The 22,645-nt window shown below is 47.1% G+C and overlaps 1 protein-coding gene across 1 annotated transcript in view; it reads right to left on the bottom strand.

Annotated features, from left to right (window-relative positions):
* LOC139266298 (coiled-coil domain-containing protein 50-like) overlaps positions 1–22,645 on the bottom strand; it is a 95,609-nt gene that overhangs the window by 29,988 nt on the left and 42,976 nt on the right. Inside the window, exons 5-9 of the mRNA XM_070884120.1 lie at positions 21,150–21,279; positions 19,195–19,285; positions 14,999–15,104; positions 4,189–4,313; positions 843–887 (exon numbers count right to left, since the gene is read on the bottom strand). Of these exons, the coding sequence (XP_070740221.1) occupies positions 843–887; positions 4,189–4,313; positions 14,999–15,104; positions 19,195–19,285; positions 21,150–21,279 (497 nt within the window). The remainder of the gene's footprint in view (positions 1–842; positions 888–4,188; positions 4,314–14,998; positions 15,105–19,194; positions 19,286–21,149; positions 21,280–22,645) is intronic.

The following is a 22,645-nucleotide window of genomic DNA, read 5'->3' as shown; positions in this document are numbered from 1 at the left end:
AAAACAGGAAGACAGATTATCTGAATGGTGACAGATTAGTAAAAGGGGAGGTGCAGAGAGACTTGGGTGTCATGGTACATCAGTCATTGAAGGTAGGCATGCAGGTACAGTAGGCAGTAAAGAAAGCAAATGGCATGCTGGCCTTCATAGCGAGGGGATTTGAGTATAGGAACAAGGAGGTCTTACTGCAGTTGTACAGGGCCTTGGTGAGATTAGACCTTGAGTATTGTGTGCAGTTTTGGTCTCCTAATTTGAGGAAGGACGTGCTTGCTATTGAGGGAGTGCAGCGAAGGTTCACCAGACTGATTCCCGGGATGGCAGGACTGACATTTCAGGAAAGACTGGATCGGTTGGGCTTATACTCACTGGAATTTAGAAGAATGAGAGGGGATCTCATAGAAACATATAAAATTCTGATGGGACTGGACAGGTTAGATGCAGGTTGAATGTTCCTGATGTTGGGGAAGTCCAGAACCAGGGGTCACAGTCTAAAGATAAGGAGTAAGCCATATAGGACCGAGATGAGAAGAAACTTTTTCACCCAGAGAGTTGTGAACCTGTGGAATTCTCTACCACAGAAAGTTGTTGAGTCCAGTTCGTTGGACATATTCAAAAGGGAGTTAGATGTGGCCCTTACGGCTAAAGGGATCAGGGGGTATGGAGAGAAAGCAGAGGTGGGGTACTGAGGTTGCATGATCAGCCATGATCATATTGAATGGCGGTGCAGGCTCGAAGGGCCTGCTCCTGCACCTATTTTCTATGTTTCTATACTTGGAAGGCACATCACCCAATGGCTGTCTGACTAATGTCCGACTGACACGGCCGGTGAAGGATTGTCTTACCTCATCTTGTGCCATCTGAGCCGCTCGCGTGGAACTTTGGGTAGCCTGGATCAGGGACAAAGAAACCACAAATTGATGAGTTAGTTTACTGTGTGCTGCTTGCTTCACAGGTGACGCACAACCTGCAGCCAACAGCTCCTGGAGGGGAAGCTCACTCAGGCTCATTTTATACCTGACTGGAAAACCCACCATACAGTTCACAATATACCTGCTTTTCTCAGGATGTGGGATTTGCTGGCAAGGCCAGCATTTATTGTTCATCCCTAGTTGCTCTTGATGATGGGCCTTCTTCTCAAACCACTGTAGTCCTTGTGGTCCCAACCACGCTATGAGGTAGGGAATTTCAGGATACTCACCCAGTGACGATGCAGGAACAGCCTCTCATTGTTAGAGGCCGGTGCAGTCGGAGAGTTGCTGCTGTGTATCCTGCAGATGGTACACACTGCAGCCATGGTGTGCTGGTGATGCAGGGGGTGGATTTCGAGAGTTCAATGACAGGGACACCGATCAAGAAAGCTGCACTGCCCTGGATGGTGTCGAGCTTGCTGAGTGTTAGGGATGCATCTATCCAAGGTGAGTGGTGAGTTTTCCATCACACTCTTGATTGAAGAGTGAGAAGGGACCAGCTTCAGTTCCCGGTCTGAACCGAGTTACACACTCGGACAGGGCAGCAGCCGGGCGCTAAAACTGGCGTCACCACTTCTGGGAACGGACAGGGGGCGGGGGAAAACAGTCAGGGTTTACAGCCCCAGTGTTTATCCAATGACCCCTGGTGGACAGTGGGTGCATGCGCGGGCACGTGCGGGGCCTGTGCGTGGACAGCAGGTCTCCTTGCAGAGATAGTGGACCACTGTTCCGCAAGAGTTCAGCTCTGATCCTTGTTCCCCCCCACCCCCCGCCCATGGAGGAACAGCTTGCTGATACTGTTCAGGGTTCCATATGCATAGGCAACCATTTGGTAGGGTGCTGGAGGCTGGCCGACACCCATCGAACCCCAAACTAACAAGAGTTAGCGTCTTCAGGATACGGGATGGGGGGAGGGGAAGACAACAATTTGCTTTAGTGCTGTTGGTTAATGAATAAATATTGGCCAGGACACCGGGGAGAACTCCCCTGCTCTTCTTCAAATAGTGCCATGGGATCTCTTGCATCCATCTAAACAAGTGGATAGGGCCTCAGTACTGCACTGAAATGTCTGCCAAGACCAAGTGCTTAAGGCCCACGACCTTCTGATTCAGAGGTGCGACCACAGAGCCAAACTTGCACTTGTGATTCAAATCGATATCTTTTGAATTTGTTCCACACCAGTCAATTTATTTTTACCTGGTTGAATGTTTGTCAAAATGATTCGATAGGGTAGGTAGAAAAACTATTTTCTCTAGTGGGGGAGTCCAGAACATTCTTAAAATTAAGGCTAACTCATTGAGGTGAGAAATCAGGAAGCACTTTTTTCACACAAAGGGTAGTGGAAATCTGGAACTCTCTTGGAGCTTTCAACACGGAGATCAATAGATCTTTGCTGCGTAAGGGTATCGAGGGATATGGAGCAAAGGTACAGCTCAGCTGTGATCTGATTGAATGAGGTTCGAGGGGCTGAATGGCTGCCTCCTGTTTCTAAAATGTAACATCTGATGGCATGATAAGGGCACTGCCCCAGAATCCCATCTGAGCTCAACAGGGAGGTGGGGGGTGGGGGGAGCTGAAGTAACTTTAGACTAACCGTAGACTAACCTGCATTGCTGCTGATGTTAATGCAGTGCACAGACACCAGTCGCCTGAGCATTTCTAGGTAATGCTATCAGCACTCGCAGTTCAGGCAGAAGCAGAACACACAGAACAAAGGATGCTCATCGGAATGCTTGCTTTCTGATTTGTAGAAAGGAAGACCTGAAGACGAGACTCTCTTCAAATACGTCTCCCCGGCTTGGGAGAGGGGCAGGGGACAGGTACTCAGGGTCACACCAGCCAAGGCTACTCCAGCTGGTTGCTAGGAGCAGAATATGCAAAGCAGGAATTGAAAGCAGGAAGTAGAACTGGTTTGGTAAGTGCAGGAATTTGATAAAATGACAAAAGTACGTCAGGGTGCCCGTGACATTACAGAACGACACTGCTGCCTCCCTCGTCAGTCGGCCTGGGGAAACAATGCTGTGCAGGTGCCCACAAACAATGCCCGTACCAAGCCCCACTGACGGGCTCCCGAATCCACTACATTCCTTTAGAGATTGACTGCTGCATTCAGTTCTTGTCTTGGCCCAGTGCTAAACTCTCACCTCCGATCGGCAAGTACAGATTCCATTGCCACGCCCGGTGTCCTAGCCAACAGTTACCCGTCAACCCAAAACAAGGAAACAGATTCACTGATCGTGTATCTCATTGTTGTTTGTATGATCTTGCTGATTGGTGTAATGTTGGGAAATGCGGCAGCCAGTGACCAAACATCAAAAGTACTTTATTGGCCGTAAAGCGCTTTGAGACATCCTGAGGTCGTAAAAGGCGCTGTAGAATTGCCAATTCAATTAATCTGGTAATTTATGGGTTGACACCGTGAAAACTGCCAAATTGTCATAAAAATCAAACTGGTTCTCGAATGTTTTTGAACGAAGGGAGCCTTCTGTCCTTACCTGGACCTGCAACACCAGTCCCACACGATGTGGGTGATACATGATGGGCAATTAATGCAGGAGTTTGCAGCGAGGAGACACTTCAGTTGTCTCCATTTAATTGATCCACACAGACGGCGCTGGGATGCCCCAGCGTCAATAACAGAGAAACATATTTGCATGTGGCCCTTTGTTTTAAGGCGACACAACTAACAAAAGAATTGAAATACGAAGTTAAATTTCAACAGAAGCAAAAGAAAATTAATTAAACTAAATCTTAATGTTATTGTTTGTGTCTATTAGACTTGCCTTTCACGGCCACAGGATGTCCCAAAGCGCTTTACATCCAATGAAGTACGTTTGGAGTGTAGTCACTGTTGTAATGTTGGGAAACATAGCAGGCAATTTGCACACAGCAAGCTCCCACAAATTGTAAAGCAATGAGATAATGAGATAATCTGTTTTAGTGATGGTGATTGAGGGATAAATGGCCTGGACACCGGGGAAAACCGTCCAACTCTTCTTCGAATAGTGGAACTGGATATTTTACCACCCCAAGAGGGCAGACTCGGTTTAACATCTCATCAGAAAGGCGGCATCTCAGACAGTGTCAGTGGGAGTGTCAGCCTGGATTTTGAGCTCAAATCCCTGGACCTTCTGACTGAGGCGAGAGCTGACACTGTTGTGCAATGAACATGAGCAGGCATTATATAAACAGCAGCAAACAAACAGGTTTCTCGACTCACCATGATCTCTTCCTCTTGAAGTTTCCGAGCCAATTCAGCATCTTCCCACTCCAGATCTTTGGCGCTCATCCTCGAGATCCCATGAATGGCTTCCTTCACTTCGTATTCCAGTCTTGGTTTCAGCCCTGTTGGGGTGGGTTAAACTGGCCAGTGAGCAGATCATTAAAAAAAAACATTACCAGCCCAGCTCCCCTCCCCAGGCAACATTTTCAATGATTTAATTATCTATCCTGCAGGAATCGCTTCAGCTAAAAACACGAGCCACAGAGTGCCCCTTTCTTTTACTCTACCAACTCAGGTGTGTCTGGGCCTCCTCGGTGCTTTGGAACCCACCGCACCTGCTGCCACAAGCAAATGTGCATCACTAGAACCATGGACATTTACAACATAGCACCAGGTCATTCGGCCCATCATGTCTGTGCTGGCTCACTGTGATACCGATCCAAGGCAAACACCACTGCCCTGCTCTTTCCCCATAGCCCTGTTACTTCCTCAGCTCCAAATATTTATTCAATTTTCCCAAAAGATGCAATGGTCTCTCTGCCTCGACCACTCCCAGGCAAAGCATTGCATGCTCCAACAATCCGCCATGTAAAGACATGGCAGAAAGAGACTCAGGATTTCTACTTGTGGATATGGACCTTCCTCATGGCTAGGAATGGGAGAGGGGGGGGGGGGGGGGGGACCTTTTTGGTGTTTAACAGCCCCGCACCAAGAGATGGTGTCTGGAGCCCAGGGTTTACATTTACCCCCAGTGGCACAGCCACCCCCTATGATGCAAACAAAACCACGTCGTGAGATGGTGAACGGTGGGAGCTTTAATCCCTCCCTTGGGTAGCTAGTCTGATCAGCTTTGGTGACCAACTGCTCTGCAATTTTGATCAACAATAACACAGTGGGTTAGGCCCTGTCTTCCACCTCTGGAACGTGATGGGACGAAAGTGTCCCCAGACCTGTTGGCTGCAAGGGTCCTGAGAGAGATGAGCTTGGGATAGATTAATCCAGATCCTTGTGAATAGGGGCCTCTAGCGCCCAACTGAACTGAAGTTGGCACTAAATGGAAATGTCAGTCACATATACCACAGGACGGTAGATGTGGGAAAAGGAAAAATGTCACACTGGTGCGAGTAGGGGCACTCATCTGAGGTCGAGATACTTTATTGGGACAGCACAGAAGGAGCTTTAACTCTGTATCTAACCAGTGCTGTAGCTGCCCTGGGAGTGTTTGATGAGACAGTGTAGAGGGAGCTTTATTCTGTATCTAACCCTGTACTGTATCTGCCCTGGGAGTGTTTGATGGAACAGTGTAGAGGGAGCTTTACTCTGTATCTAACCCTGTGCTGTACCTGCCCTGGGAGTGTTTGATGGAACAGTGATACCACAACCTGTAAAATGTTCTGATCCCGAGCAGTAACATCCCCCATATGAATAAACACAAAACAAATGAATAAAAAGAGACAAGATTAATTGCTGCTTTTTAAAAAACAATTAAGTGGTCCTGCATCTTTACATTGTGTTCTGTTACTGTCCATCTAATAGGAGACGGGCATGGGAATATAAAGAAAGCAGTCATGCCCCTGTAGGGATGGAGTCCCTCAGATCAGGTGTGGGTCCAAGCAGCCTCCTGGGATACAGCACTGTGGCCGACAAAGACCAATAGCTGCCCGAGGCTGTGTTTTCACATTGCCGACCTCACGGACCCTTCCCCCACCCTTCCAGGGAAACGCGTGGCCTGAAAAAGCAATGCTAGAGCATTAGATCACACATATAAGATCATTTTAAAAACACCTTGGATTGTGGCATTTGAGCTGTGCAATCTTGCACGAGAGGAATTGTTCCGACGTTGGCACAGCATTAACAGGATGATACCAAGCAGCAGCAGACTGGGCCCACTTACGGGGCTAGAAGTGGCTTCACAATTTATAGCACCTGCCCCATCCTCAGCCAATGAGGATCTTTTGAAGTGTTGTCACTGTTGTAATGTAATAAACATGACAAACAATTTACACACAGCAAGATCCCACAAACAGCAATGAGATAAATGACCAGAAAATCTTTGGGATTTTTTTAAATAAAGAAAGTGAGCTGATTGAGGGATAAATATTAGACAGGACACCGCTGAGAACGCCCCTTGTCTTCTTTGAATGGTGCCATGAAATCTTTCGACATCCACCTGAAAGGGCAAACGGGCCTCGGTTTAACGACTCATCTGAAAGACTGCCCCTCTGACAGTGCAGCGCTCCCTCGGGACTGCCCCTCCGACAGTGCGGCGCTCCCTCAGCACTGCACTGAAGTGTCAATGAAATTTTGTGTTCAAGTCTCTGGAGTGGGACTTGAACTCACTATCTTCTGACCCGGAGATGAGCGTGCTACCCATTAACCCAAGGCAGACACTTGTACCATTGCCTACCATTTGAATGATATTGAGGTGAAGGGGAGTGTTAAGGACTATGCTCAGCCATTGAACACCGCTCAGAATCAAATGAACAAAAGGATCCATTTCCTACCACTGGAGGTCGCCAGTGAGCTTCATAAAACAACAGCAGGGCGATGGCAGCAATTCGAGTGCATAATTAACCACTGAAGTGCTGGTTGCAAAGTTTAATCTTTGTGGCGGTTATTTAAGTGTTCATGCCTTATAGGATTGCTTAAAGGGGCACAAGATCACGAACAAATTACAATGGTCTTTCTCCCTTCCCAATAAAGACTCTTCAATGAACACTCACATTTGCATTGAGCCGCTCAGAGGAAATGCAATGTAGTGTGGGGAATGACAGATCGGGGGTGAGGAAGAGGGAGATGGAATTAGGGCATGGGACTAAAAGAAAAAAGAAAAAAGCTCAGAGAAGACTTTTGAAAAGCAGGCCGGGAGGGATTTAGGGTCGGAATCCGGAGAGAGGAACAGGGCAGCTCGTCAGCATTAAGTGGAGATGGGAGGACAGAGAACCAACAGTTCACCATGAAGGGTATGAGCAGGGATGTCAAGCTGAGGGAGGCCAATGAAGTTGAATGGAATGTCATGGAGACATCTGGAGGCAAGGACAAGGGTTTAGAAATGGTCATGGAGAAGCAGAGGGAATCAGCAAGAATTGGGAAGATGGAGAGATGGATCTTTAAACAGGCAAGGCCATGGGCGGCAGCATTCTGAATGACTTGCAATTTACGGGAAAAGTTGAGCCTCGGAGCAACTAGGGTATAAATTAGACCCAGCATGAGTAGGGACAAGAGGTGGGGACAAGGGGTGGGGGTTACAGTCACAATGTTTTAAAGCTCGTGGAGACAGAATAGATGGAGGGGAAGACAACTCGGGTCCAAGTCAAGCAACATACAGAGGTTCCATATTTAAGGAAGGATATACTTGCTTTGGAGGCAGTTCAGAGAAGGTCCACGAGGTTGATTCCAGAGATGAGGGGGTTGACTTATGAGGAAAGGTTGAGTAGGTTGGGCCTCTACTCATTGGAATTCAGAAGAATGAAAGGTGATCTTATTGAAACATATAAGATTATGAGGGGGCTTGACAAGGTGGATGCAGAGAGGATGTTTCCACTGATAGGGGAGACTAGAACTAGGGGGCATGATCTTAGAATAAGGAACTGCCCATTTAAGACTGAGATGAGGAGGAATTTCTTCTCTGAGAGTTGTAACTCTGTGGAATTCACTGCCTCAGAGAGCTGTGGAAACTGGGACATTGAATAAATTTAAGACAGAGATAGACCAATAAGAAAATGGGTTATGGGGAGCGGGCAAGGAAGTGAACCCGAGTCCATTATTGGATCAGCCATGATCATATTAAATGGCGGACCAGGCTTGAGGCACCAAATGGCCTACTCTTGCTCCTATTTCTTATGCTCTTATGGATGGTAACTACCAGGCTTAGCCCACGATGTCAATCAGCAAGGTTGATGCAGTTTGGAGATAAGGTCGGTGGAAGACAAAAAGGTGGCTTCACTTTGTCTAGATTGAGTTGAAGGAAACTGGAATTCATTGAAAATTGATGTCCGGTCGACAGTGACAGAGTCGAGTGATAGTCTTGGGATTAAAATGGATAAAGTAAGATGCCCCTGAGCCGAGTGCAGCCACCTGTGGAAGCTGGGGCGACACATAGACGGGCGAAGAGGAAGGGACCAAGGAGGGAGCCCTGGGAGCACCGATGGTTACTGCAGGAAGGAGCAGAAAACACGGAAAGGCAAGACAAGTCCCTGTGGAACCAGGAGAAAACAGGGCCACATAGATAAGACAGCAGAGCCGAGAGAGTGATGAAAGGCAGAATGATCAACAGCATCAAAGCAGAGGAGGAGGAGAAAGGACAGACATCCATGCTTCATACCAATGATGGCTTCATCCAGAAGCTATTTGGTTAGAGCTGAGAAACAATAGAGGTGCAATTACAACATTATTCTATAGGCTGCCAACTAGTGGGAAGGTATAGAGGAGCAAATTGCAGAGAAATTACAGAGAGGTGCAAGAACTATAGTCATGATAATGGGGGACATCAACTATGCTAATATAGACTGGAATAGTAATAGTATAAAGGGAAGAGAGGGGGAAGAATTTATTCTGGCGAATGAGGTGGGTCCAGTAGAGCAACTGTCAGTAGGGGAACATTTAGGAAACAGTGATCATAGCATCATAAAGTTTAGATTAGCTATGGAAAAGGACATGGAGGAACCTAGAGTAAAAATGCTTAATTGGAGGAGGGCCAATTTCAGTGGGTTGACAGCAGACCTGGCCTGGAATCAAAGATTGGCAGGCAAACTGTAGTGGAACAATGGGCTGCATTTAAAGAGGAGATGGTTCGGGTACAGTCGAGGTATATTCTCACGAGGGAGAAAGGCAGGACAACTAAAGCCAAAGCTCCCTGGATGACGAAAGAGATAGAGAGTAAGATGAAGCAGAAAAGGGGGGAGTGCGACAGATGGCAGGTTGAGATTACAAGTGAGAACCAGGCTGAATATAGAAAGTTCAAAGGGGAAGTGAAAAAAGAAATAAGAGCAAAGAGAAAGTATGAGAATAGAATAGCAGCTAATGTAAAAGAGAATCCAAAAGTCTTCTATAGGCATAAAAATAGTAAACGGGTAGTAAGAGGAGGGGTGGGGCCAATTAGGGACCAAAATGGAGACCTATGCATGGAGGCAGAGGGTATTGTTGAGATACTTTGCATCTGTCTTCACCAAGGAAGAGGATGCTGCCAGAGAAAGAGTGAAGGAGGTGGTAGTGGAGACACTTGATTGGATAAAAATTGATAGAGGTATTAGAAATGCTGGTGTACTTAAAGTACATAAATCACCAGGAGTGGATGGAATGCATCCTAGGATGCTGAGGAAATTGAGGGAGGAAATCAGAGAGGTACTGGCCATAATATTCCAATCCTCCTTAGATACGTGGGTGGTACCAGAGGACTGGAGAATCGCAAATTTCTAACTCCTGGCATTACCATTTCAATTCGACCCATCATCCCTTTTGTCTCTCCAATCTCTCCTGCCTTCCACCCTATCACAGACCTTCCCTTTTGTTCTTTCTTCCCCTCCCCCTTTCAGTGCTTCTTAAGAATCTGTTCTTTTCCAACACTCTCCAGTTCTGACGAAGGGTCATCGACCCGAAACGTTAGCTCTGCTTCCTCTCCACAGATGCTGCCTGACCCGCTGAGATTTCCAGCATTTTCTGTTTTTATTTCAGATTCCAGCATCCGCAGTATTTTGCTTTTGTAATAGTGGTGAACGGTTGTTTTTCGGACTGGAGGAAGGTATACAGTGGTGTTCCCCAGGGGTCGGTTCGAGGACCACTGCTTTTCGTGATATATATTAATGACTTGGACGTGGGTGTACAGGGCACAATTTCAAAATTTGCAGATGACACAAAACTTGGAAGTATAGTGAACAGTGAGGAGGATAGTGATAGACTTCAAAAGGTTGTAAAGAGGCAGAGGTTGTATGGGTGGACACGTGACAGATGAAATTTAACGCAGAAAGGTGCGAAATGATACATTTTGGTAGGAAGATCTTGCCCGTACAAATGTTCTTGCTCCCGATCTGGCTACGATCTGTAAAGCGTCAGGTTTTCAGCTCAGGCGCATTGTGTGTTGAAAACCGGCTTTTCCGATGCTTTCCTGCGTCCGTAGAAACTTTGTACGGGCCCGGGACATCGGAAATTCTGCCCCAATATAAACTAAAGGGTACAATTCTAAAGGGGGTGCATGAACAGAGAGACCTGGGGATATGTGTGAACAAATCCTTTCAGGTGGCAAGAAAGGTTGAGAATGCAGTTGAAAAAGCATACGGGATATTCTAGAGATATCATAGAGGCAGAGTACAAAAGCAAGGAAGTTATGACGAACCTGTATAAAACACTGTTTCGGCCTCAATTGGAACATTGTGTCCAATTCTGGGCACCACACTTTAGGAAGGATGTGAAGGCCTTAGAGAGGGTGCAGAAAAGGTTTACGAGAATGATTCCAGGGATGTGGGACTTCAGTAACGTGGATAGACTGGAGAAGCTGGAGTTGTTCTCCTTAGAGCAGAGAAGGTTGAGAGGAGATTTGATAGAGGTGTTCAAAATCATGAGGGGTCTGGACAGAGTAGAGAGAGAGAAACTGGTCCCATTGGCAGAAGGGTCGAGAATGTGGACGGCACAGATTAAGGTGATTGGCAGAAGAACCAAAAACGACAAAGGAAAATTTTTTTACGCAGCGAGTGGTTAGGATCTGGAATGCACTGCCTGAAAGAGTGGTGGAGGCTGACTCAATCTTGGCTGTCAAAAGGGAATAGGATAAGTACCTGAAAGAAAAAATTTGCAGGGCTATGGGGAAAGGGAGTAAGACTGGCTGAAGTGCTCTTGCAGAGAGCCAGCACGGGCTCAACGGCCTCCTTCTGTGCTGTAACCGTTATATGATTCTATCAGAGTCGTCTATAAGCAGGGCAGCAACCAAACTGCAGGGTCTCAAGGAGCTTGTAGTAGGAGAGATACACGTGTAGCTTCAAGGCAACGTGTTCTAGCACTCGGAAAAAGGTTTAAGATAGTTTTTTTTTTGAGAGGGGTTGATGGGGGCTGGTTAGTTCTCTAATAGCATTAAGAACATAAGAAGTCGGAGCAGGAGTAGGCCATATGGCCCCTCAAGCCTGCTCCGCCATTCAATAAGATCGCGGCTGATCTTTCACCTCAACACCACTTTCTCATCTGATCCCCATACCCCATTTTATGTGCATTTCTTTCTCTGGCTAATTGAGTGAACATCAAGCGCCAAGGAAACCACAATATCACCACTCTAAACCCTGCTGGCACTAAACCAAGGAATGGGCAGGTTACAGAGCATCACTCCAGTTGGATACACAGACTGCCTGAGATCGATGGTTAGGGCAAGTGAGATGAAATTCCCCAGATACACTCATCAACTCTCAATTTCACCTCTGGGAGCTCTTGGCCTGTGTTTTCCGTTGTGAGCGGACAGCCCAGATTACACGCCCCCTGCCCCGCCCTCCCCATTAATTTTAACAGGACAGGAAATTTGTAGGGTGGTAACTGCATGCCAAATTGTTTACTGATAACTGGGCAAAGAGTGGCAACACATCGGAGATACCGGGGGGGGGAGGGGAGGCGGGGGCTGACAACGCTCGCTGGGTTCCGCGACTTCAGGAGTTTGCACCACGATGGTGACCAATTTCACTCTGCTCTTCCAACTGACCGGATTTCCAGCCGGAAGAGAGCTTTATCCCCCACTCCAATCTCTGCCCATCGGTCCCGCAGAACAACCCCAGTACAATGTTAGCCACAGTTTTACCGAAAGCAGTTTAGCCTCACTACGCATGCCGGCAGAAGCACCAGCTGCACTTGCTGGAAGTCGCCTTCCTGCATCAAAGTTGTCCTCTCCGTTCATTCTCGAGCACAAGGCTGGAGACGGCAGAGGGCAATTTTGCGGACTCTGAACGGATATTTAAACGGAAATGAAAGTCGCTACCTTGTTCCCGGCAGTGGCTGCCCCCGTCCCACAGGTCAGGTGACCGTGAACGTGCCGCCCGGCGCCGTTCCGTCCTCGCCATCGTGCTGTCTTCGCGCTCCCTATCCAGGAGCTCCTCGGGATCGAGGGCGCAAGCCCCGAGGGTCTCTGGGCTACGGTCCCACAGCCCTCTGTCCACGCACTTCTGGCGGTGAGCGTCATGCTCGGACGAATCGCGGCACTTTTCCCCAACGTCAATGACCTTGGGCCGAGCGCCCTCACTGTAGTAGCTGGACGTGGAGTGGAGGACAGGCGGAGGTGGTCTTTTTGGCGCCTCCTTCCTGGGATGGCGGCTCTCCAGCTTCTGCCTGCCAACATTCGGATAACTGTCGTACCACTCACTTTCTGAACATTGGAATTTCTTGGTGGAGCCGTGAAGTCCTGGCTCAGTGGCCCCGTTGTCAACTCGAGAGTTCGAGCTCGGTTCTGCTGCAGCGCCCTTCAGCTGCATGTCCCTTTTGTACCTTAAATCTCTGTTTCTATGGGAGCCATTTCCAAGCTTGCTGTTTCTATCGTGTTTGTGCACCCTGCTTTTCATGTGGTCTGAGGTGCACGTGGACACAACAGGATATGAAGACCAGTTAGTAAATGTTAGACAACAAAATAAAACAGAGTGCCTGAATGTTAAAACACAAACCTACAGGTCATGCACACAGAAAGCCATGCTGGTAAATGATCGTACCCCATTAAAAGAGCCCACTTTTCATTCCCCCACCCCCCACCCAATCACCCAATCACCCAAATTTTGGCGCTAATTCTGGAAACATATGGGTCATACATAGCACTGCACTGGCAGCTGGGTGGATTAAGCCCCACATTAGACATGGAGCTGTACGGAACGTACAAAGCAGCACAGGCTTGGTCAATCACAGCCTGGTACACATCAAAGCTCGGGTCACTATTAGTAGACAGTTAAGTCAGATGGAGCAGGCTAACTGGGCTAGAGATAGTCTCCAGGTGGTGGTGGATGCCTACAGCTCTATTTAAATATTTCAAGAGTGGATCGTTGAGCGTTTCCACGGCAATCCACTGTAAAATCAGATAAGGGGCATAGCAACAGGAGGAGGCCTTTCACCCTGCTCTACCATTCAATGAGATCACAGTTGATCTGTATCTTAACTCCATCCACCTGCCTTGGCTCCGTATCCATTTCCACCCTTGTCTAGCAAAAATTTATCGATCTCAGATTTAAAATGAATTGAGTTAGCATCTATTGCTTTCTGTGGGAGAGAGTTCCACACTTCTACCACATTTTGTGTGAAGAAGTGTTTCTGAACTTCTCTCCTGAATGGCCTGGCTCTGATTTGAAGGTTATGTCCCCTTGTCCTAGACTCCCTACCCACCCCCGCCCCCCACAAGCAGTAAAAGTTTATTTCTATCTACCCGATCAATTCCTTTCACAATTCTAATGACCTGAATCAAATCACCCCTTACCCTTTCATATTCCAGGGAATACAAGCCGAGTTTACGTAATCTCTCCTCAATCTAACCCTTGGAGCCCTGGTAACATTCTGGTGAATCTGCACTGACTCCTAAGGCCAATATATCCTTTCTAAAGTGTGGTGCCTATAACTGTACACAGTGCCCCGGATGTGGTCTAACCAGAGCTTTGTATAGCTCGAGCAAAACTTCCTTCCCTTTATATTCTAGCCCTCCAATTATAAATACTGACATTCCATTAGCCTTTTTGATTATTTTTTGTACCTGACCACTACATTCTAGTGATCTGTGTACATGAATCAGAACTGTTAAGTCAAACGGAAGGAGACTTTGCAGGAATGTCACTGGATAGTGGCCGGGAATGGGATTTCCCACTCCTCAGCTCTGGGGTCAATCACCCTGCCCCGGCCGGCTGTTATCAGCTAACTCAGCTCTGAGCGAGAATTAAATTGAGAACATTCTTGCCCTGTCTGACCCTGGGCGGCACAGTTACTATCGGGGTGGAGAGCTCGATGAACAATTATGTAACTGTCTCGGGTTTACTCGCTGAGGACCTCCAGCTGTGGGTGTGCTGTACAGACAGGGAATGACTCAGAGTGAGTGTGGGGCTGCAGCAACACAAAGCTACCAAACGGCACAGGAGTAACAGAAACCGAGAGATGAAGTAACATTCGACACTGCAGAAAAGGAAAGACACAAGCAGGATAGAAACGGCAAATCAGGATGAGCACAGGTTGTTTACTGTAGCTGATTGGACAGAAGAATCGCGGTATCAAGCCTTTTCCGGAAGGTTCCAATCATCGTAATCTTTGGAAAATTCATCGTGCAGAGGGTGTTGAACTGAGCAACCGTGACTTTCTCAGAACTACAATCATTTGCCGATTTCCACCATAGACCCATCACCAAGCACGTATCACCGTCACAAACCACCAACACCAGACCAACAGTTCCACAGGCCCACCATCCAGCAAGAGCACTCCGAGCTACCAGCCAGCCATTCACCCACAGCACAACCACCACATACCCCATGGAGCAAGCCCACCAACTGCTGGTTTCCATGACAATGCCCACCACCAAGAAGCCACCCTGAGACATTTGAATTAATCCAGCTCACACTTTCCTCCTCATTCCCTTCTACAGTTACTTGTAAATGGGCCTGTCCATTTCCAATTCCAATCAATTGTCTCCGAAAGCAAACCACAATCTTGGATTACTGCAGTGGATCCTGTAGCTGGATCCGTAGGAAGCTCCAATTCAGCAAGTTGAAGATGTTCCAGTGGGTGGAATTAACCGTGCCCTTTAATGTAGTGTTTCACCCACCATAGTAATGCCCACCACTTCTCGTTATGTGAATCACCAGAGTGTGTTCTGCAGCATTACCTCCATTTTCTTCGAAGACAGCATCATATGGTTCATGACCAATCACCTCCTGATGATGCTTCCGTCTCAATTTCTCTTCTTTCTCTTGGAGTTTGCGAGCAATGGCCTACGTGAAGAAATTTAGAAAGAGACATTTGAAAGCATATTGAATGAAGGAAAGGTTCCATCGCACAAAACAAAGTGTGTGCTTGTGCCACCGCCCTGCCCCCCCTCTCGCCGTCCACAACCCTCCCCCCACTATCAACCCTCCCCCCCCGGAGATCAGGAAAGTCCGGATCCAACAGAACTGAGTTGGTTTCTCAGCTAACCAATAGTTGGTTAGTGCCTGAACTGGAGCAGCCCGTACCTAAATCGCTGCCCAGCGACCCATGCTGAGTCGTGTGTACAGGTGGGCGAGGACAGGATCGAGCTCCCCTGATCCGGCCCTCACCAGAAGTAGCCTGCCCCTCGAAGACTAAATACCAGCACCGCCCACTCAGACAAGGAAGCAGAAGATACCCAGCATAAAAGGAACTGCACCCCAGCAAAGAATCTCGGTGGATCAATGCACTGCGTGGGATGGTGCTGAGCCACACACAGAAGGAAGGCCACAGTTTCAATAATGAATGAAAGAATGAAGGGTATTAAGGGATATGGCGCAATGGTGGGTATATGGAGTTAGGTCGCTGATCAGCTATGATTCTCAGGTGAATGGCGGAACAGGCTCGAGGGGCTCAACGGTCTACTCCTGCTCCTATTGTTCCTAAAAAGAAAGAAAAAGAAAGCAACGCTCACATCCAGAGCAGGAAATAAAAAGTATGTGTTGGGCTTGGACAGGATTAGGCTTGGCTGCGATAGTTCCCAGGTTGAACAATTGGATTGTCCCAATGTTCCCAATCACCCTCTGGTGCGAGGTGCCGGAAGGAGATATCTGTGGACCCCTACATTCAGCACAAACCAGTGGATCCAAGCGGAAGGGGGAAATATTGAAGTGGTAGAGGCCTACAAGATCAGTGTAATCTAACTGCCTGCTGCAGCTGATAATAAAGCCTCCTTAAAGCCCAGAAGACGACTCCTGTCAAACTATCCTACAACATTTGGGCCAGGCGTAGACTTAATGAATACAGAAGCAGCAAAACCACTTCACAAAACCCCTTAAACAAATCACTGGAAACGTAATGTTAAATTGCAAAAAACCTAATTATATCCTAGACGCTCTGTCAGGCAAGCTGTTTGCATCTTTGCTTCCGACACTTGCAGCATCAGGGAAGAGAAACCCTTCATTTCCAATGTTCTCCCAACGTGTTGCTAGGTAACTGAGCATTAAAATAATAACGGGGTATTTACACAGTGTGCGGAGAAGTAAATGTTTGGATATTTTTTTAATTGAGGGAAGGGATTGCTTGCAGGGGTGTGAACAGAAGGAGTACAGAGGAGGGCTTCTCCGGATATTTATTAGTTTACAGGCTGCATGCTGCACAATTTCACATGGAGCTTCCTCGAAGAAGCATTCAATGTCGCGATACAAACAGAAAATGCCAGCAGCACCCAGCAAGTGCCACTCTTCTTTCCAACCACTCGAAGCAGCTCTGGCTCTCCCCCAAGGGCTGACTGAGCCACGCAGATCACAACCATTTCTGGTTAGATTCCCATACTGTGCTGCAGTAACAGCGGGAATGCTACTTTTGGCCATAACGCTCTGGGTTATGGGTCATGTAAAAGGACCAAGGAGAGAGCCATCAAGATAGTCTGTCTGAAGAATGGAAGGAAACTAGATTTTCGTTGCCATACTGAATGACATGGAGAGGATCAAGATGCAGTCATTGCAGTGAGACAGGATGAGAGGTTGTGAACAGTCTGAGCAGAGTGCAGCCAGCAGTAAGAGCGGATGGAATGGAGGATAAACAGACGAGGTCATTGCTGTGAAGATGGGAGAAAGATCAGTGCCATGGAGATCACAAGAATGAATGGATTGAGAGAGTGAGAGCAAGTTGGGAGCGACCAGCGGTCAGAATTTCTACTTATTGACTATGAATGGGTCGCCCTCGGAGTGAGGTACTGGAAGGCTAGAATAGTTTTAATTAAAGCTCTGCTGCCTTGCTTTGGAAAATTCAGATATGGGTAAATGCGGCTAGAGATATCATGGAGAGGGGCTCGATTTTCAACAGCTGACATCAATGCAGGATTGTCCTTTCTAGCAAGTACTGTCGATAACAAATGGAAAGAACCTGCAATTAAGATGCCTTGATACAAACGAGGAAGTGCACATCTGAAGCCTCGGTATGCATGCCAATGCCAGGAACAATCTAGGCGCAGTAACTAGATGGACCAACTTCTACTTGTTCCTTCAATAACATTTGTTCCACCTCCAAATTGAAGGTGAGATGAAGCGACAATTACAGGTGATCGTGACACAAAACAAGGAAATTCCATTCACTGGTTATAGACTTAAAAAGAAACAATTAGCAGAGCTCTGGGGAAAGACAAGGGAAGTGGGATCGCTCTTTCAAAGAGCCAGCACAGGTATGATGGGCCGAATGGCCTCCTCCTGTGTTGTGTTATTCTATGATCATAAAATGTTTAACACACTTCGGAGAGATGGCAGAATGATAACAATTATTTCCAGTTGGCTTGGTTGTTAAATGCACTGCCAAGTAAATAAGTGAGCAATACAAACCCGGTTCTCCGGTTAATCCAGAGAGCAAAGTAGTGCGGCTGTAGAGGTAGCACTGGCCATAGCTCCCTGGGATAGCGGCAGGAAAGCCAGAGAGTGGTTATCGATTGCTCACCAATAATTCTTGCTGAAAGTGCAAGTGGATATTGGGTAAGAAACAAAACCAGGCACAGGTGATGCCCACCACAGTTGAATTGCCCACCGACACGCACTGTCCAGGCATCAGCCACTTGGAAAGGCTTAATATCTGGAAATACACGGAAGTTACAACACGGAAAGAGGCCATTCTGCCCAAGCAGAGCATGTGGATGTTTACCCTCTATGGTCCAAATCATGTTTACCCGCCCTGTTCTGGGACTTGTCCCACCGGCACACTCAAGAGATAGAAGCAAAGCCAATTACAGTGAGTGAAGGCGCTAATCTAAAGGATAGCCTGACTGAGCGCAGTATTAATTGTGGCCGTGTGTGTGCCAATTACTAAAAGTGCAATCATTTATAGCCAGCACACACTCAATGGCACACTGCAGCAGATTACAACATGCAATATAAACTAAGGCTGGGCTTATAAAGAGCAAAAGTTGAAGTGCATTTGACCCAGGAATCACCTCTACAAGTCTGCTCCTCTAAACTCATCCATCATTTACAATCGCACACAAAATCAGTCACGGGTTTGCATTTCTCCAATCTAGGGCTCAAAACCAGAAGAATACTTAGCTTTATGAAAAGCATAGAATGTACTATGCTCGAGAGACTTTAGCAAGAAGAGTTGGCTCAGTGTGAATTTTATACAGCTGGCTCAGACATACTTCATCTCTCTCGTTCTATTTTATTTTATACATGTTCAATTCTTCATATTCCCGCACACTACTGCATTTTACACAGATTTCGAAACATTGCTGGAGCAATCTAGAACTAATATCAGCGTCCCACTCTCTCCTCATAGCGCTGCTCGAGTAGCAGAATACTAGAGGATGGGAAAGTTACTGTGGCGCCAGAGACTGCACTAGAGGGTCCAGAGGAGATTTACCAGGCTGTTGTCAGGACTGGAGAGTTTTCGCTACGAGGAAAGATTGGATAGGTTGGGGTTGTTTTCTTTGGAACAGAGGAGGCTGAGGGGAGACCTTATTGAGGTGTATAAAATTATGAGGGGCCTAGATAGAGTGGATAGGAAGGACCTGTTTCACTTAGCAGAGAGTCAATAACCAGGGGGCATAGATTTAAAGTAATTGCTAAAAAGATTAGAGGGGAGTCGGAGAGTTTTTTTTCACCCAGAGGGTGGTGGGGGTCTGGAACTCACTGCCTGAAAGAGCAGACCCTTGCTTAAGGTGGAACTGGAGAATACAGAGCTCTTCAGCGAAGTGTCGCCGTCATCACATTTAAAAAGTATTTGGATGTGCACGCGAAGTGCCGTAACCTACAAGGCTATGGACCAAGAGCTGGAAAGTGGGATTAGACTGGATAGCTCTTTGTCGGCCAGCATGGACATGATGGGCCAAAATGGCCTCCTTCCGTGCTGCAAATTACTGATTCTATGATTCCCTACCTCATCCTTCTCCTCCTGGCGACGCCGTTTCTCATTTTCCAGGGCCAGCTCATCCTGAATCACCTGTGCCATCTGGTTGTCACGACGCTCCCTGCAACACAACAAGCATTGGAGGTGGCTGGGCAAGAGAAAAATCGAGGCAAAACTCAGCGAGCGATGGCACATCACGGCACTCCAGGGCAAATCCCATCAGAACTGCTGCAACTTCACGAAGCAGGACACAAGAACAAATTGGGTCACTTGACGGAGATCTGACTTTGTAAAAGGTTCTCTGTCCCCACAGGGAGCCCACTGAAGCATGGTTCAAAATGTTGTTTCATATACAACGAGGCAGCTGCCACATCCTCTCCTTAGCCCTCAATGCCCACCTGCAGGAATTCGGCATCTCTTGCCCCCAGCCTTTTCATTTACTAATTACACCATTCCCTCTGCTGTTTCATGATTCAGCTGTGTATATATAAAGTTAAAAAATATTTTGTACGTTATCTTTCTTTTGCAGGACAAAATTAACTATCAGCAGCTTTCGGAATGGGAAGGGTTAATTAGACCCAAAATCCCACTCAACAGACACACATTTAATTGCTCAACCCCATTTATACCAACTGATTCTACACCCTTGGCTGGTAATTTATTCTACAACTTCATTACCCTTTGACTGACTTCCCTTCTCATTAACTTAATTTACAACTTGTGTCCCATGGGGTTTGAACCTTTCATCTTGTCAAGGGCAAGTCAGGATGGGCAATAAATGCTCGTCTTGCCAGTGAGGCCCACATCCCAATAAAAAATATATATTTTAAATCCTTCCTGTGATTAGGTGGCCAAAACGGCACACAGTGCTCCAGATGGGAACTGACCCCTTGCACAACAACCTTTCATAACATAGGAGGAGTTACTTAGGAGCAGTAGTCAGCCATCCGGCCCCTTGAGCCTGCTCCGCCATTCGATAAGATCATGGCTGATCTTCAACCTCAGCACTGCCTTTTCACACTCTCCCCATATCCCTTGATTCCCCTAAAGCCCACAAATCTATCGATCTCAGCCTTGAATATACTTAACGACAGCATCCAGAGCCCTCTGGGGCAGAGAATACCAAAGAGTCACAACCTTCTGAATGAAGAAATGTCTCCTCATCTCAGCCTTAAATGGCCAACCCCTTATCCTGAGACTGTGCTTATGTCTAGACCATCCACACAGGGGAAACTAGCTCTCAGCAGGACGATGAATAGGAGTGCAATTATCTCCTTGATTACAGTCACTGCTACCCTGAAGTTGAGTAACTCAGAACTGGCAGCAGGCAATATGGAGCAGTCGCAAATAGTTGAGCTCAGGTTGGGGTTTTATATAGATTTTAAATCCCAGCCACAGCACTGCTTTGAAGGCTGGGACTTTAACTTTAGATTCGGAGTTAAAGATGACCATTGTGAACTGGAGTTGCGAGGCAGCAATGCCTGGTGCTCTGTTCAGGCAGCTGGTGAATCGCTTGCAAGTACCCCAAGAGATGGTGCAATTATTTTGACACTTGTTCTGGCAGGTGCGGGTGATGCTACTATGGCGACATTGATTGCCTGCCGCCAGGAGCCGTAGTGGGCCACCTCTTCGATCCTTGCACGGCGACACTTCGCTGAAGAGCTCCGTATTCCCCAGTTCCACCTTAAGCAAGGGTCTGCCCAGGTTTTGGACAAATCTGCCAATTTTCCCCAATGATTAATGCTGAACTACGAAGAACACTAAATGCCAATTCAGAGGGGAAGGCAAGAGGAGGAGTGGGTTGGGGGTGGGTTGCGAGGTGGAAGAGGAGAGAAAGAGGGAGGTGTTTGTGAGGATTGGCTATCAAAATTCAAACTTGCTATCTAACCATTTTATATTGCTCTCCCAATCTTTCCAACCTTGGTGGTCCCTGCCTTAACCATTCAGCTAGATTTTACAATTTAGAAAAACATTCTTGTGCTTACATCTCTCGCTGGTGTTTCTGAAGGCGGGCCTGGGCTTTCTTATTCTCTTCCTCTTGCAGCTTCTTGGCCACTTGCAGGTCATTCTGAACCAAACGGTTTCTTTGTACATTGGATGCCAAGTGATGTTCGACTAGAAGAGGGTGGTACAAAGCGGGTTAAGTGTGCAAAGTGCTCCCAAGAAACGAGCACATGTACCATGCAGCATTCTGGACATGTGCACATTGAAAAATAAATGATATTCCATTTCAGAACCTCACTCTCACACACACACACACACACACACACACAAGTCTTAGCTGTGGTTCAGTGGGTAGCACTCTCGCCTCGAAGTCAGAAGATTGTGGGTACAAGTCCCACTCCAGAGACTTGAGCCCATAATCCAGGCTGACACTTCAGTGCTGTACTGAGGGAGTGCTGCACTGTCAGAGGTGCCATCTTTTGCCCTCTCAAGTGGGCGCAAAAAAGTCACATTTTTCTCTTTTCTTTCATGGCATTGTTCGAAGCGCAGTTCTCCTGCTGCCCTGGCTAACATTTATCCCTCAACCAACATCACGGAGAAAGGTTATCTCGCATTGCTGTTTGCGAGATCTAGCGGTGCGCATAATGACTGCCATATTTCCTAAATTACAACAGTACATTATAACAGTACATTACACCAGAAACATTTCATTGGCTGTGAAGTACTTAAAGATACTCCGAGCACGTGAGAAAAAGGAAAGCATGAACTTGAGCTTCTATAGCAGCTTTACATTCTCAGGATGTCCCAAAGCAACTTGCACCAAAATGAAGAACTTCTTGAGGTGGAATCACTGTTACGTAGACAAACACAGCAGCCAATTTGCATATAGCAAGACCCAACAAACAGCATGAGATAAATGTCCAGATAATCTCCCTTCGTGAAGTTGGTCGAGAAATGAATATTGAACATCTGAAGAATTTCCTGCTCTTCTTCAAATGGTGTAACGGAATCTTTTACGTTCACTTCAATAGGTGAATGGTTTAACGTCTCATCCGAATGACGGCACCTCCCTCAGCACTGCACTGGTGTGGCAGCATAGACTATGTGCTCAAGCATCTGGATTGGAGCTTGAACCTTCCGACTCTGACGAAAGTGCCAGCGATAGCACAGAAGTTAATTCCAAACCTTCACATGGAAAAACTTCGACATTTTTCTTCGACAAGTTTACCGCAGTGATCCTTGCTGTGTTCCTTGAAGGCATGCTCTGGATTTGCCTTCACTATTATATAGTGCTATACAAGTGTCCCTCGCACTCACTTCCTTTCAACAATGTAGAGCCCAGGTTTCCTCATAGCTAATGGGCATGGCAGTGTCGTGGTTAGGTTACTGGATTTGTAATCCAGAAGCCTGGACCAATAATCCAGAGAACGAGCGTTCAAATCCCACCAGGGCAGGTTGAGAATTTGAATTCAGTTTTTTTTTAAATCTGGAAATAAAATGCTGGTGTCAGTAAGAGCGACCATGAAGCTGTGGGATT

This window comes from Pristiophorus japonicus, chromosome 6, assembly GCF_044704955.1.
Source record: "Pristiophorus japonicus isolate sPriJap1 chromosome 6, sPriJap1.hap1, whole genome shotgun sequence".
In the NCBI taxonomy this organism is placed as follows: domain Eukaryota; kingdom Metazoa; phylum Chordata; class Chondrichthyes; family Pristiophoridae; genus Pristiophorus; species Pristiophorus japonicus.
Note: the sequence above shows the minus strand (reverse complement) of the source record. Positions and strands in the feature narration are given on the sequence as shown.